General features: G+C 36.7%; 1 protein-coding gene across 3 annotated transcripts in view; it reads right to left on the bottom strand.

Annotated features, from left to right (window-relative positions):
* DLC1 (DLC1 Rho GTPase activating protein) overlaps window positions 1-15,685 on the bottom strand; it is a 530,175-nt gene that overhangs the window by 410,086 nt on the left and 104,404 nt on the right. For all 3 annotated transcript variants that reach the window (XM_063637785.1, XM_063637784.1, XM_055287572.2), the window contains exon 2: window positions 11,169-12,316. In XM_063637785.1, the coding sequence (XP_063493855.1) occupies window positions 11,169-12,191 (1,023 nt within the window). In that variant the 5' untranslated portion in view covers window positions 12,192-12,316. The remainder of the gene's footprint in view (window positions 1-11,168; window positions 12,317-15,685) is intronic.

Here is a 15,685-nt window from a genome sequence, read left to right as displayed (position 1 = left end):
GATTATGACAGGTATTGAAAATGAATGGACATCCATAATACTTTTGTTAAGTAAATTTACTTTATTCTTAATATTCCTGCCATAGGTTTGAGCTATCTACATGTCATAATTCTCTTAAGAAAAAGTTTATCTCATTCAGAGATTCATCAATGAATTTTGTGCCCTAAATAGACATTCAATTTCAAAATTTATACAATAATGGTAAAAATTAAGACTTAGTACATGAACTTTAGCACTAATCTTTCCCACTCCAACTTTGTCCCATATCAAGAGAAGATGAACAGCATAGTTGTTGAACTCACAGGGTCTGCAGGCTCCCATTTTCTGTTCTTAGAGTTAGAAAATGTTTTCCTTTTTTTTTTTTTTTTTTTTTTTTGAAACAGAGTCTCACTCTGTTGCCCAGGCTGGAGTGCAATGGCGTGATTTTGGCTCACTGCAACCTCTGCCTCCCAGGTTCAAGGAATTCTCTGCCTCAGCCTCCTGAGTTGCTGGGATGACAGGTGCCCACCACCATGACTGGCTAATTTTTGTATTTTTAGTAGAGACAGTTTCACCATCTTGGCCAGGCTGGTCTTGAACTCCTGACCTTATGATCCACCTGCCTCAGCCTCCCAAAGTGCTGGGATTATAGGCATGAGCCACCACACCAGGCCTGAAAATCTCTTCTTTTACACTTACAGAAGGTGACCATTGAAATTTTACATTTTATCAGGTATTTATGAACTACATTTCTTGTCTGCTTTACACTCTGACTAAAATACCTTTGGGTACCTCTTCAAAGTGATACTACAGAAAATTTCTAATTATGCCTAAGGCCAGTATGTGAGTAGAATATGAAATATGATCAGCATTGAAGTTTTAATGAATGAGGAGTTATTCTCATGCCTTTTTACTTCTCATGCTTTCAATTATGCTAATAAATCACCTTGTTATAACTGGTCAAAACTATACAAAACAATGTATTAAAAACATTCCATACATGATTCTTATGTATCAGTGAGGGAATTGGGAATTAGTGGGAATGAATACCTAATATCATTATTTCATAGTTGAACCATTTTGTTAATATATCTCCTGCTAAAGCCTTAGTCATGAAGCACATTTCCACAACCTTCATTTAGCTTTTTTACTAATTAATCAAATACTAGCTAGGGAGCAAATTAACTATAAATTAGCTATAAAGCCAGCATCATTTTCAGGACTCATTAGTATATTGAATTCTAGATAATTTTAAAAAATATGGTGAGCCCAAAAATTACTTAGCTAAAAAATAGAAGTTTGAAGACAGAAACAGAAAACAGAACAGTTAAAATGCCACAAAGAGATCCCTTTCCCTCATTTATTCCCACAAGTGCAAAATCTAAAGTGTATCCTTTAAAGCTCAGCCCAGACACCATCTGAGCGAAGCCTTTTCTGACCTCCCCATCTGAAAAGGGATCCTCCCTTAGCCCGATCTCTGGCAATCTGAACACTTTATAACTTTAATTATGTTGGAAACTAATTAAGATATAACTGTACTTGTAGTTCAAAACTTACTGAAGTTAATTACACTTAATGTGAAAGTTAGTTATTTGTGTGTTACATTGTCCCTAGTAATGTGTAAACACCTTTAGGTAAGAAGGCATGTATATTCTTATTCATATTCTGCACCATACATAGCAAAGTGCATGGGAAAGAGAAGATAATAAATATTTATTTAGCCAATGAATGCATATTCTAGGCTCACTTTTTTTTTTTGTTTTGAGATACAGTTTTGCTCTTGTTGCTCAGGCTGGAGTGCAATGGCATGATCTTGGCTCACTGCAACCTCTGCCTCCTGGTTTCAAGTGACTCTCCTGTCTCAGTCTCCCGAGCAGCTGGGATTACAGGTGCATGCCACCATGCCAGGGTAATTTTTGTATTTTAATAGAGACAGGGTTTCATCATATTGGTCAGGCTGGTGTCGAACTCCTGACCTCAGATGATCTGCCTGCTTTGGCTCCCCAAAGTGCTGGGATTACAGGCGTGAGCCACTGTGCCTGGCCAGCTCTACTATTTAATGATAAAATTTGATACCTCAGATGTCCATGTGGGTTGACATACTTTCTCAATTCTCTCTCAAAATTTGTCAGTCCCTGCCCCCGGCCCCGAGATTTTTCTAAGAAACTCTCAGATCTATAATTAGGGCAATTTAGTAAAACACACACCACACACACACACACACACACACACACACACACACACACACACACACAAAATGCTGCTACTGTTAATAATAGCTGAAGTCACAAGGTGTTTACTTTGTGTACACAGACACTTTTAACTACTTTGTATATATTAACTCATTTAATCTTTCTAACAACAGATGGAGAATCCTGTTATACAAACGAAAAAAAAAAATCTCTGCCATAGAGAGATTAAATAACTTACAAGATTAGAAAGATACGTGTGAGGGAAGCAGGACTGAAACCCAGGCAGTTTGGTTTCAGAGGCTGTTGGCTTCTTTATTTTGTTCTAGGCATAGTGAAGAATCTGTGGACACTTAACCCTGGGCAGCACAGGACTCCAGAAATTTCCCCCTGAAGAAGCTACTTACGCTGGCTGGTTATATATGCTGTGAATATAGATTCCACTAGAATTTGCATTATTTTCAGATATAATAATTCTGCAGTTCAATTGTTTGGCTGTCAGATCCTCATTTCGAATTCTGGTTAAAAAATACCATTGTTCTGGGTGCTGTACTATGTAGATGTTTAATCAGATTTTCCATTTTACTTAATGTTCCTAACGATCTTGTAAGGCTGAGACTGTTTTCTCCATTTTCCAGGGGCATGAAAGGCTCACAAAGGTTAAATAACATCCCCCGCTTTAGGTTGTGGTTTTTTTCCTCATCATAGCTTACTCTCTTGGCTGGAAAATCAAGTTCAGTCCAAGCCATTCATTTTCTAGACCAAATAATGATGCTATTTCAATATTTTCGAAAACCTCTGGGTTAATTTTTAATGTGCATAAAAAGCTGTAAACCCATTTGAAGTTTCATTGGCTCAAAAAATAGAAGCGAAAAAATTGAAGAGCTTCGTTAATCACTAGTTTTATTCCTATGTCAATATAGAACTAGAACTAAGAAAAGAGTAGAAGTTTATTTTTCCCAGTTGCTTATATTTCCTTTGAAATTGGTGAGGTTATCTTTAAAATAGCACTGTAATTTTCTTTACAGTTAGAAAATTATCTGTGGAATAGAGATCTTATTGACAGCAAGGGGTAAGTACATTATTTGTAAGAACATGAGCCATAAAACAAACAGATCCTGTTGGCACCATTGCGTCTGGTGCCCAGATAAGAGGCAGGGCTCTGTTACATAGGTTATGTGATTTATCCCAACTTGTGTGGATATTGACATTTCTTCGAGGGAGGCAGCCAAAACCTATGGTAGTTTAATAAAAGATTAATAAACTGGTCATGGTTTATAGTAACAGAAATCCATGAGGAACAAACTAAATCAGTTTCACTATTATGATAGCCTCCAATGCACAATTGGCTCTGAAATAACCATTCATTATTTAAAATAACATCATCAAAGTGTATTAATTCTTGCTCCAATAAAAGCTGATGTTGGGTTAATGTGAACTCATTAATGATCCTGTTAACAACTGATGTAAATGTGCGATTTTGGTCCAAATCACTGATTGGATCAGAGGCCCCTCATACATCATAAGTACTTTTTTTTGCCAATAATTTCTGGAACAAGGAATGTTCAGGTTTAATTACCCTCATTCAGAATTTATATAAATATATATGCACACACACACACACACACATATATATATATAATCAGAATACATATATATAAATTCACTGTATATATATATTCTGAATGAGGGCAATTAAATCTGAATATATATATATTAAAGGTATCTGGCAGCAAATCTCCCAACTTTGTCATTTTCACAATGAAAATTAAAAAAGAATTTGTCAATGGTTGACACTCTCTAAACAAATGCTTCTCAATCTCCCCAATCACTTGTCTTTCAATCTCTTATTCTATTCTTCCTGTCATCTTCTCTCCACTCCACTCTCAACTTCCTCATAGTGACGTTAACCAGAAAAGCTATGGAATTTCTAGACCAGTGGCCTCTGACATTTTTGATATGGACTCCTCTGCAAGCATGTGTATAAACAATAACACATATACTTGTGTATTAATATGTATGTTATAGAACATACATAAAATTAAATGATAAATAATACACCTGAATGGATATTCTAACAGTTTCCTTTTCTACACTCATCCTTGTCCACTCCTCTCTGGATGCAACTAAGTATCTTCGAAATAACATTTACTACTCATAGTTTGCTATTGACTAATTAGTTATGATTAGTGAGTTCTTTTGTGGCACAGCATAATAATGATCTCAGTCTCGAAGGTTTCCTCAGAGATCCAGATTTTACATGATTCCCTTGTCCCTCTTCTTCCCTCATGTCCTGATTTAGCATGGAACTAGCAGGCAGAACAGAGAGGGGAAATGTGGCCAATGGTGGTGGTTGTATGACTTAAATCCTTCTGCATCTTTATAACTTGGGCTCATGACACTTGGCATTATCCTCTGAAAACACCTATCTTACCACAACGAAGACATCATTCATTCTAGCATTTATGAACAGGTTCTAAGCACTGTGGACCCAATGTTGAATAATTGCGCTCAGTGAGCTACATTTTAGTTAGCAATGGTGGAATCGATCGGATTCCAATGAATTTGTTAATTATACATTATACATAGGATTATAGTAGGAATATATACATCATGTTAGTAATAAGTCTTCTATGGATATAGAGAGAATTGAGCAACTAACTTGACTGAGAAAACTGGGGAAAGTAAACACCCCATTAAGTAAAACATTTGAGGATCTTGAAATATGAGCTTATCTGAGGGTTCCACCTCTAGCCTGTTGGAGATACAGCCCATAAGGCTGGCTCTGGTCATCACCTGAGGTAAAAAAATAGCAGTGATTTAGCTCCATCAGCTCTATAATCCCTGGAGTCAAGTTCATGTTCCTTGTCTCTTTGCTAGACTCCTTCTTGTGATAACCACATCATCCTGTTGAAATTGAATCTGATTCCAGCCTGCTACATATTCACTTTTTGTCAAAGACTTGTATTTGTTTTTTTCTTTACAAATGACCAGTGCTATTTTTGGTATCCTATTTTAGCCTATCCTTTTTTTCTCACTTACTCTCTCTGTCTCTCTCTCTCTCTCTGTTTTCTCTCTCCCTCCACCTCTCTCACTGCTCTCTCATCTCTTCAGTGCCAGCCTTACACGTCAGTCAAACAGAAGCCCTACTGGGAATCTCCAGTGGGATTTCAGTGACTAGATGCTTTGCAATGGAGTAAACTCTGCTGCGTGGCTCATGGTGGCAGACCAAGCACATAGAATAGCACCTGGGATGTTGAAAATGCTCAGTATTTACTGATTGATTTTACCAGACGCTACACCTAGCGTTTTCCTTTATCTTACAATTAAATGTTTTTGCATTTCGAGTTGGTTTTAGGAGACTTAGATTTATTTGTCATGAGACAATATGTTTGAGCCGCAAATATCTGCAAATATATTTTTGGCTTTCTGATTATTTATAACGCAGAAACCAGTTTAAATGGCATGAAATTATTTGATAGTTTTCAGTGGCCCAATGAAGCACAAAATAAGCTATTTACAATGCTATTGGCTTTACCTGGAACACAAAACTCACTAAGAATATGTTGGATAAGAACTGTCACAGGAACTTGTTATGAACTTACACACCAACTAACCACTTGGAAATAAGCTTTCCTTGCCAGCTCCAATCTTTAGCCTAGGCAAACAAGTGTCAAAACAAGGGGATTTAGGAAGCACAATCTTCTCAACAGGCCTGTGTCATTAAAACCAGTGCAAGCTTAGTGTAAAATAATACTGTTATTATGAATTTATCTGCAGAGCTATATATACCTACCCTGCTTTACATTCCTTCCCTCCTTGTCTGCTGATACTAAGCTTATTCACAAGCTAATTCCTTCATTGTCCTTGCTTTCATTCCACATATCTTGCTACATTAGCCTGGAGCCTTGGCTTAACTATCTTTTAGGTTTTCATTTCTTGTTTTAATTTATTTTTTTAATTAAAAATTTTTCAGTTGATACGTAAACGTTGTTTATAATCTTATGGGGCACATAGATGATGTTGTGATACATACAATGTTTAGTGATCAGATCTGGGTAATTAGCAGAGCCATCGTTCCAAACGTTGATCGTGTCTGCGAACATATGTGCTGAGAACGTTCAATATCCTTCTTCTAGCTATTTGAAACTATATATTATTGTTAACTGTAGTTACAATATTCGTTATATTGTTAAATATAATTACAATACATTCTATACCTCTTTACAATGTAAAGAACTTTTAGCAAACATATGCTTGTCCAGAATGCAGATTCCAATGGGCACTTCCCTTATTGCTAGATATGCCCATGCAACTAAATTCTAGCCCATGAAATTGCAGTGAAGCCGACAACCTGGGTACTGCCTGTACACAGGGGTGTGATCAACCCTGTACCCTTTTGCCTTCCCACTGACTTGAATATAGATGAGGACTCAAGAGAGCAGAGAGGGTAGATAAAAGGGGTGTGGATTCTGAAGGCATAGAGCCTATATATTAGCTCAGAACTTCTTATCCCTATTTTATGTGTGTGAGAGAAATATGTCATTTGAACCACTATTATGCTTTCTGAGATAGCAGCCAAATCTATAGCCTAATTAATACTGAGATATAGGCCCGGCACAGTGGCTCACGCCCGTAATCCCAACACTTTGGGAGGCTGAGGCAGGTGGATCACTTGAGGTCAGGAGTTTGAGACCAGCCTGGCCAACGTGGTGAAACCCCATCTGTACTAAAAATATAAAAATTAGCTGGATGTGGGGGTGCACACCTGTAATCCCAGCTACGAAGGAGGCTGAGGCAGGAGAATTGTTTGAACCCAGGAGGCAGAAGTTGCAATGGGTGGAGATCACAGCACTGCACTCCAGCCTGGGTGAGGAAGCAAGACTCCATCTCAAAGAAATAAACAAACACGCACAAAACTGAGGGATAAACTAAGACCCTAACATTCATTTAATTTGTTGTTGGAATATGAGGTTTTTGTTGGAATGTAAAATTAGGAGTCTTCTTAAAGTTCAGATTATCTTTGCATCTTTTATGGAGTTTATTTTGCTTTGTAATATGAATTATTTCTTGTCTTATGTGAGCAAATAAACATATGTTCAGACATTTATATAATTATTATGGTTATTCAAGAAATTCAGAACTATTTAAGTAGTCTTTACAGAAGACTGAATTTTGGACTCTCTCTAATTAGTAAACCACTTCTTTAAGAAAAAATGTCTAACCTCAAGTCTTTCCCTAAATGTTTTCCATCTTCACATCTCGTCTGGTTTAAAGAGACCACTTCTTAGACTGTCTCCCTCCTCCAGACTGCTTTGGAATTTGTCTCAGAATTGCTTTTAACTAGCCGCCTCACCCCAGAGACCAGCCAGGCCCTATGAGTGCTGGTCATATGTCACCCAACCTTATGGCGCTTTCACTGACATTAGCTCACAATTTGTTTGGTTTTCCTTTGATATCAGAGGCTTCAATTTCGTTGTATATTTCATCCTATTTAGAGGAATTATTGGCTTAAAAGGTCGATATTTGTAATCCCCTGTATAGTACATATATACTACAAATAAAGGTATATACTTGTACATATACTACAAATATAATCCCCTCCAATTGAGACTCCTAATAAATATATGTGTGACTAAACTCTGACAGTCCGAAATATCATCGGAAACTAAGTAAAAGTAAGCTTTGCAAAACGATGAATGCCTGCCAAGATTTATGGGCTTCGAGGAAGGATAATTTTTATCAAAAGTACAATGTTATCTCTAGAGCACTATTTCAGTACATTTTGAAGGTCAGCCTTATAAGCTCTTTTAGTTTTTTTCTTCGTCTTAGAACTTTGATGTTATCTTGACAAAAGAAATTAATGTGCACAAATTTATTGAAGGATTTGATTCACTCACATGATTATCAGATAATAAGCTGATTACAGTTCCATAACTAAAATGATATTAGCCTTAATCGATTTCACTTTTCCAAGTTCTTATCTTACAGGTATTACTATGGCTGACAGTTTTAAATACATAGACAATTAGCAAACTCTTTCTACCACTTGACCATTTGCCACCATATTCCCTATAGACATGAAAATGTGGCACATGTGTGCCTCCAAAAAACTTATCTCTTCTAAACTAGTTGCACTAGTATTAGGCATCAACTAGATTAGAACTCTTGTTAATAGTGTGAAAAACTTTATAAATATTTTATAATTTATAAAAGCAGTAAGAATCATAATAATAACGCAGATAAAAGTTGTTTTGTGCCATGCAGAAAACGCCTCAGATTATATACTAAATATTATTTTATTTTTGTATTTCTCTTCAGTGTATGCATTTCATGCATAATTCTGTGATCTTTTATAAAAATTATATAGGGTAAAAAGTGAAAACCCCTCCTTCTTTTCTTTTACTTCCACTCATCCAGTGTAATTGCTGTTAACAATTTTGTGCCTATTTAGCCAGGATTTCACATATTATTCAGTCATACAGAGAGGATTATATTACTGTCGACATTCATATATATATATATATATATGTATATATATATATATATATATGTATACACACACACACACACATACATACACATTTTGACATTAACGTTTGGCTATCTATACATATTGGTCTGCTGTTGTTGTTTTTCAGATATACTATATTATGAGCCTCTTTAAAAGTTGGTGTGCTTGGATCTCACTCTGTCCTTTTAATGGCAGCATAGTATTCCATACAGTAGATAAATAATAAACAAATTCTTAGACCATGTCTTTCTTTTTTTTTTTTTGAGACTGAGTCTCACTCTGTCGCCCAGGCTAGAGTGTGGTGGTGCAATTGTGGCTCACTGCAAGCTCTGCCTCCCGGGTTCACACCATTCTCCTGCCTCAGCCTCCCAAGTAGCTGGGACTACAGGCGCCCACCACCACGCCCGGCTAATTTTTTGTATTTTTAGTAGAGACAGGGTTTCACCATGTTAGCCAGGAGGGTCTCGATCTCCTCACCTCGTGATCCGCCCACCTTGGCCTCCCAAAGTGCTGGGATTACAGGCACAAGCCACCGCGCATGGCCTAAACAAATTCTTTATTGATGCAACTGTAGACTGTTTCATTTTTCTTTCAGTAACGTGCAATATAGCGATGAACACCTCTGTACATATCTTTCTATGAATATGCTCTATTGTTTCTTCTGGTAAATTTCTAAAAATGGCGAATTGCCAATTCAACGGTATTTTAACACTCATCCAATAATGCATAAAACAAAAACTCTTACACATTTTAGTTCTAAGGGCTACTCCCATAATGATAGTTTTCCAGGATAAATTCCCAACCTAAAAGTTTTCATTTAATCTATTTATTAGAAGCCATTCTAAATGGGTTGTAGGGTTAAAGTAAATATTCCATCAGGCAATGTCACAACACTTTAGAATGACAGAATGCTTAAAATAGAATATTTAAGTTAGAACTTGTAAATGAGATATAATTGTAACTCTCAAAAGGCAACCATGCTATAGTGACATGTCCAAGAGTAAATTCTTTCCAGCATTCTTAGTATTGATATAAATGTTCAAGTGGTGAGTATATGTTTCTGGAATGTTTAATGTTTCCATTGGCAGTTGGGTGGAGTTTGTTTTATTTTAGGGGAGCTATGCCATAGGTCAGTTAATACTGTCTTATGTCATTACAGCATTCCCTCAAACAGATTTGATAGGATATATGAAAGTATTTGAAAAAGTGACCTAAACATTTTAATTACAACAACTTTATGGAGCATTAACATTTTCATAAAACTTACGTAAGGAAGGGAGAGTCGGCCAGAAGCACAAAATGCTCTGTTGGCATATATCTTGTGGACACTGATTTTTGCTGTAAAGTCTTTGACTTCATTTAAACTAACTCACGACGTATTACTGATCTAGTTTGTTAGCAAAACCACAGTCTACGAAAACCAGATTTCCTCACTACAAAGAAAGTAGGAGATTTTTTTTTCCTCATGGTAGGTAGCCCCAGTTGAATAGAACAAAGAACATTAGTTTTGTGTTTAGGAGAATTGCAGTTATGGACGAATATATCAAGAGAGGGTCAAGGATATATGTTTTAATTGGTGCATACCAGTGTCAAAAATGTATGGTTTCTTCAATGCCAATGGCCATGTGGGGTTTATACAAGAAACTGTCCTTGGACTTATATCAGGACTATAACTCACTACAGTTTTTGGAAAAATGTGGGGAAATTCTATAGAAAAGACAGGTTTTGGTCAAGGGTTCACTTGCTAAACCATAATTCAGGTAGCACCATCTGAGCCCTTGCTTCTCTCACTTGAAAGCTTCTCAGGGGAGGATGGCATCTTTTGAATTAGTCAAGGGGGCTGTAGCATAAAACATAATTGCAGTTATTAGCACTTTCTGATCAACAGTTAAGTAACAGTTGTGTCAAGAAACAGAGAGTATGATATATCTATTGATGGTGAGTGTGCCAGGGTATCACTTAAAATGGCATCAGCACATTTTGGGGGTGGGAGTAGTTTAGCCTTTGTATATGTGAAGGGATTATTTTAAATATGTGATTTATACCACCTTTCTTTCTTATGAAAACATACTCTTTTTGAAGAGAAAAAGAAATATGCTCAAATAAATGCTATAACAGTACAATGACCTTCTTTATAAAAATTAGAAATCACTCTACAGAATGCCTTGAACTGCATGTTTATGAGCTATCTGGTGGCTATTTAATGCCAGCTAAAGAAAGGGATACCAATTCTGTTTTCAACACCATTCTGAAATAGAATATTCATAAAACATTATACATATTATTAGTGAAATGGATAGATTATTATTCTTTAATTTTACATATTTTGATGGCTTGACCAAGTGGGTGGTCGTTGAATTATGCATCTGCATAACAGGGCAAAAGAACCATCTTCATATCTTTTTAATCCAAGCAAAATTATAACTGATGAATCCAAGGATGTTTACAAAATTTCAAAAGCCAGAGAATCTGTGCATATGTCTTACCTTTCTCTTACGAAGTCTGACTTGGTTATCTGTGGGTTCCTGGGTGGCCAGGGTCTCCTTTAAGTGTAAACACTGCATGCCATCTTCTGCCTTGACCTGTGGTGGACTTTTGTTTTGATGTTGTGAAAAACCACTCTTCTCCAGGCCATTTTCAGCTGACATTCCATTGAGGCAGGAAGGAGGCTGCAGAAGGCAGCTTCCAAAATCTGTTTCTAATAATGGCAGTCCTCTGTTTGTGCAAGTAATATCCAAGAACTCATCGTGTACTACATTGCAGGTGCTTCTTTCATTTTCATCTTTAGGGGGGTCAGGTTTCCTTCGTTGCTGAGCAATTACAGCAGAATTAAGCAATTGTTTCTCAGGTGCAATATCTTTCACATTCAAAGTATCAACTGCATTTACTTTGGGTGCATCTTTTATTTCACTTAAGCTTATTTCATTGCAAAGCTCCAGGCTTTTACTTATAGAGTCAGTAACTTTTCTCTCCCCACTTTCTTTTACCAGTGCTAATTCAGTTTCACCAGCTATTCCCCAGGAGTTATAAGAAACTTGGTTACTTTGTATGATGGGCAGTGCCTTTTCTAAGGAGCCTGCTCCTTCGATCATATGTTGGCCTGATGTTTTATGCCCTTGGGTATTTGAAACCTGTTTATCATCTGTAAGGCATAAATCAGAATTGGTATCCTCATCAGAAACATGCACTAGTGTTTCTGTGCTGGCTTCCAGAGAAAGAAACTCATCTTCACCTTCATGGCTGTCATTTTCATCCACATCCTTTGAAAGATGACCCATTGGCCTCCCAGGAAAATCTCTCAGCTCTGATCCATGACAGCAGTCAGGTAGTGAAACACACTTTTCTTTGCGGTCCACATTTAGAGTTGCATCTTTTTCCATACTTGCCTGCAAGCTGTCAGCTACTAGTCCATGATGACATGCTGTGTTACAATCATCAGAATTAAAAGGCTGTCCCATCCAGTGGGTCACATGTTCTTCCCAGCTTCTCTTTCTGATAGCTACAGACATGTCATCGTAGTTTAACAACAGACAGAGAGATATATTCCATATGAGGGTAAAGGAGATGGAACTTGATGAAAGATTATTTCAAAGTCACCAATCGAAGAAGGGAATGAGTTCTGTCATTTCACCACCTATTAACAAATTTAAAAAAATACGTAGTCACAGATACATTTCTAAAGTCAAAATATATCTTAGAAAAGAGAAAACTTAATCTATGCTATCAAAGTTAAGAGATTTTATAAAGCTTCTGTTTAGTAGCTTTAATAACATTATTTCTTTAAGAAGACTAATACTAGAAGGAAATTTTACATTGAATATTTCTGATAAAAATAATCAGCAATACTTTTTTTTTTTTTTTTTTGAGACGGAGTCTTGCTCTGTCACCCAGGCTGGAGTGCAGTGGCGCGATCTCGGCTCACTGCAAGCTCCGCCTCCCGGGTTCACGCCATTCTCCTGCCTCAGCCTCTCCGAGTAGCTGGGACTACAGGCGCCCGCCACCATGCCCCCTAATTTTTTTTGTATTTTTAGTAGAGACGGGGTTTCACCGTGGTCTTGATCTCCTGACCTTGTGATCCGCTGGCCTCGGCCTCCCAAACTGCTGGGATTACAAGTGTGAGCCACCGCACCCGGCCAGCAATAGTTTTAACGGCAGTTGGATTGGTCCATTAATGAATAAAGATACAAATACTGAACATTTAAAACTCCATTAAGAATATATGTGAAATGCAATACTTAATAAAAATCCCTGGAAGAAACATGTTGTTCTAGCTTGCATGCTTTCCTGATTTACTTTTGTGAACACAAGTTGTTAAATAAATCTGTTCACTGTTCGGTTTCAATCACAGCGAAAGCCACCAGGGAGCTGTTGATGCAAAACTGGAGCTATAGAGACAGCATGTGTAATGTATTAGTGTGTGAAGGAGCCAACACCGAACCCAAACGACCAGTATGTAGTTACTCCAGCCAGTGGCTAAGAAACATGGAATAATCCAGTTTAGCACTTATTAACACACAATGCATGGATTAGAAAGCATAACACATACCATTTACGATGCCTTAGGACAGATACATCTGTACATGCATCCTGTTACTGCTACTACTAGCTTGCAAGCTGGTATTTTTGAAGCTTAAGGGAAATTAAATAATTTACTAAAGTTATACATGTAGGAAGTGAGCGTAGATTCCAACTGGGTCCTGCTTCTAAGGCCCAGACTGAGATAGTCAACAAACTTCATTGTCTCCATGGAATTATGCGATTCTACCTTCATCCCTTCTTCCCACATAACTTTACTATGTGTAAACTCTAAATATTTTATGCGAGAATTCAAGTGAACGTAAAGGAAGATATGACTATAAGACAATTGGGACTATTTTTCAGAAACTTCAGTCTCATTCTGTTTGGCTTATAGGTTTAGTTTGCATATTTCTGTTAGAATATGGCCATAAAATTTAAGTAAACAAGAAAATCATGCATAAGATAAGCTCAGAATATAAACACATACCAGGTATCCAAATTTTTGCCTTGAATTCTTCAAACCCTTAGTGAAAGGAAAGAAATGATACCAGTGTAAACTCAGCCTTGTAAAAATGACTAACCCAAATTTTGCCCCACAATGAAACTATATTATTGGACTGTAAAAGGAAAATCCCATTCACAGAGCAGACACTTTTAGTTTTTACTCCACAGAAGAACTGTCAGCACACAACATGGGTTGAGTTATTGATTTCTGCCATAAACAAGATTAACTGCTATGCTGATTTTGGATCTCTTTAGTCTATTCTGTTGTAAAGGGCCTTGACTCCCCAACAAAAATTTCGAGCTATTCTGACTAAGCGCATGCTTGAGAGGTAAATATTTCGACCCTGTAAAAACTGGTGAAATTGACATGTGCTAGAATTTTAGTATCCCAGCCTGACCAAATATCTTTTTGGATACTGTTTGGTTCCCTCAAAGGTCTGTGGCCATCTTGAAAAGTGGTCAGCCTTCACATTTTCCATGTTGACGTTCACTCTGCGCTCAAAAGAAAATATAAAGTCTCTGAATTCCATGCATAAGTCATTATAACGTGGGAGGCTACGGAAAGTGGAAAGAATGCATAGATGCAAGCCAGAAAATTTCTGCTTTCATGGGCACATTTGGGATGTAATAGGGTTTTAGATGCTTTTCTCTCTTTATTTTTATCCAGTGGAGAAAGAGCAGGCTCACTTGAGAAATGCCAAGTGGTATTACGATGTCACTCCTAAGCCACATTTATATTTTAAGTTGAGCCTGAATTCTGGTTTCATTTCTTCTACTAAGAAGAAATATAGTTTTATTAACTTTTTAGGAGGGGAGAATTACACAAAAATTTTGCCTTTAAGACTTGACAATAATATTTATTAATTTCTGTCACTCAACCTTGACAAGTAGGTAAGTATTTATGTCAAATCAAAGGAAGATAGTTGAACAAGTTCTCAGACAATCTAACTGCAAGGAGAGACTATAAATAAGATAAATCCAATAAAGCGTTAACTCTTCTTGGTTTCACTTCAAATCTAGGTGCTTTGAACTTTTCCAAATCATTTCTATAAGTGTACACTTTTATTTTAAGATATACAACTTCTCAATTATCATAACCATCATTATTACATTTGGCATCTTCATTCATTCCATGTCATGTGGTCTGATAGTTTTTTTAAAAAAATGAATGTCTGCAAGCTCTCCTACCCACAGTTTCTATTTAAATTTTGATTTGTAAGATTTATAGTTAAATCTGCTTCTAAGATTTAAAGACCAGATTATTAATAAATAGGAGCAGTAGATTATTGTCAATCACATCTGAGTTTATAGGTCTCATTTCCTAAGTCATCTGAATTGATTATAATCTATCCCCTAAGAGAGAGAAGTCTTTGTAAAAGACTGACTTCCCCTATGAGCCTCCTCACTGGGCTGCCTTATTTTAAATTATATTTCACAAAACTGACTACTTATTTTTCAGATTTCTATTACATTTCTTTTGTAATCCTATTCATGCAGTTTCATTCAGAATGAGCTCAGTTGGGGAGGATTTGGATGGAGGATCTGGAAAAGTGTAGGTCATTTCAGGATGCTGATTTTGTGAAGTGAATTTCCATGGGGATTTTTCACTTCTTAAATTCATGTGTTCAAGCACCGTGACATTAACATTACAAGAGACTGTATGTGCTTCTAACGATGCAATGATTCTGGAAAATACTTGTGAAATTTCCAAATCTGTGATATTAGTACATGATTTTGAATTCATTGTTTGGGTTAATTTTGTAACACTTACCATGCCTTAACATAAGAATTTTATGGCATACAATATATACATTAAAATTGAACAAAATTACTGGGCATGATGGCTCACTCCTGTAATCCCAGCATTTTGGGAGGCTGAGGTGTGCGGATCACTGGAGCCAGGAGTTTCAGACCAGCCTGGGTAACATAGGGAGATGATGTTTCTACAAAAAATGCAAAAATTAGCCAGGAGTGGTAGCGT

Source organism: Symphalangus syndactylus, chromosome 1 (genome assembly GCF_028878055.3).
Source record: "Symphalangus syndactylus isolate Jambi chromosome 1, NHGRI_mSymSyn1-v2.1_pri, whole genome shotgun sequence".
In the NCBI taxonomy this organism is placed as follows: Eukaryota; Metazoa; Chordata; class Mammalia; order Primates; family Hylobatidae; genus Symphalangus; species Symphalangus syndactylus.
The sequence above is the reverse complement of the archived record's forward strand: the minus strand, read 5'-3'. Positions and strand labels throughout refer to the sequence as shown.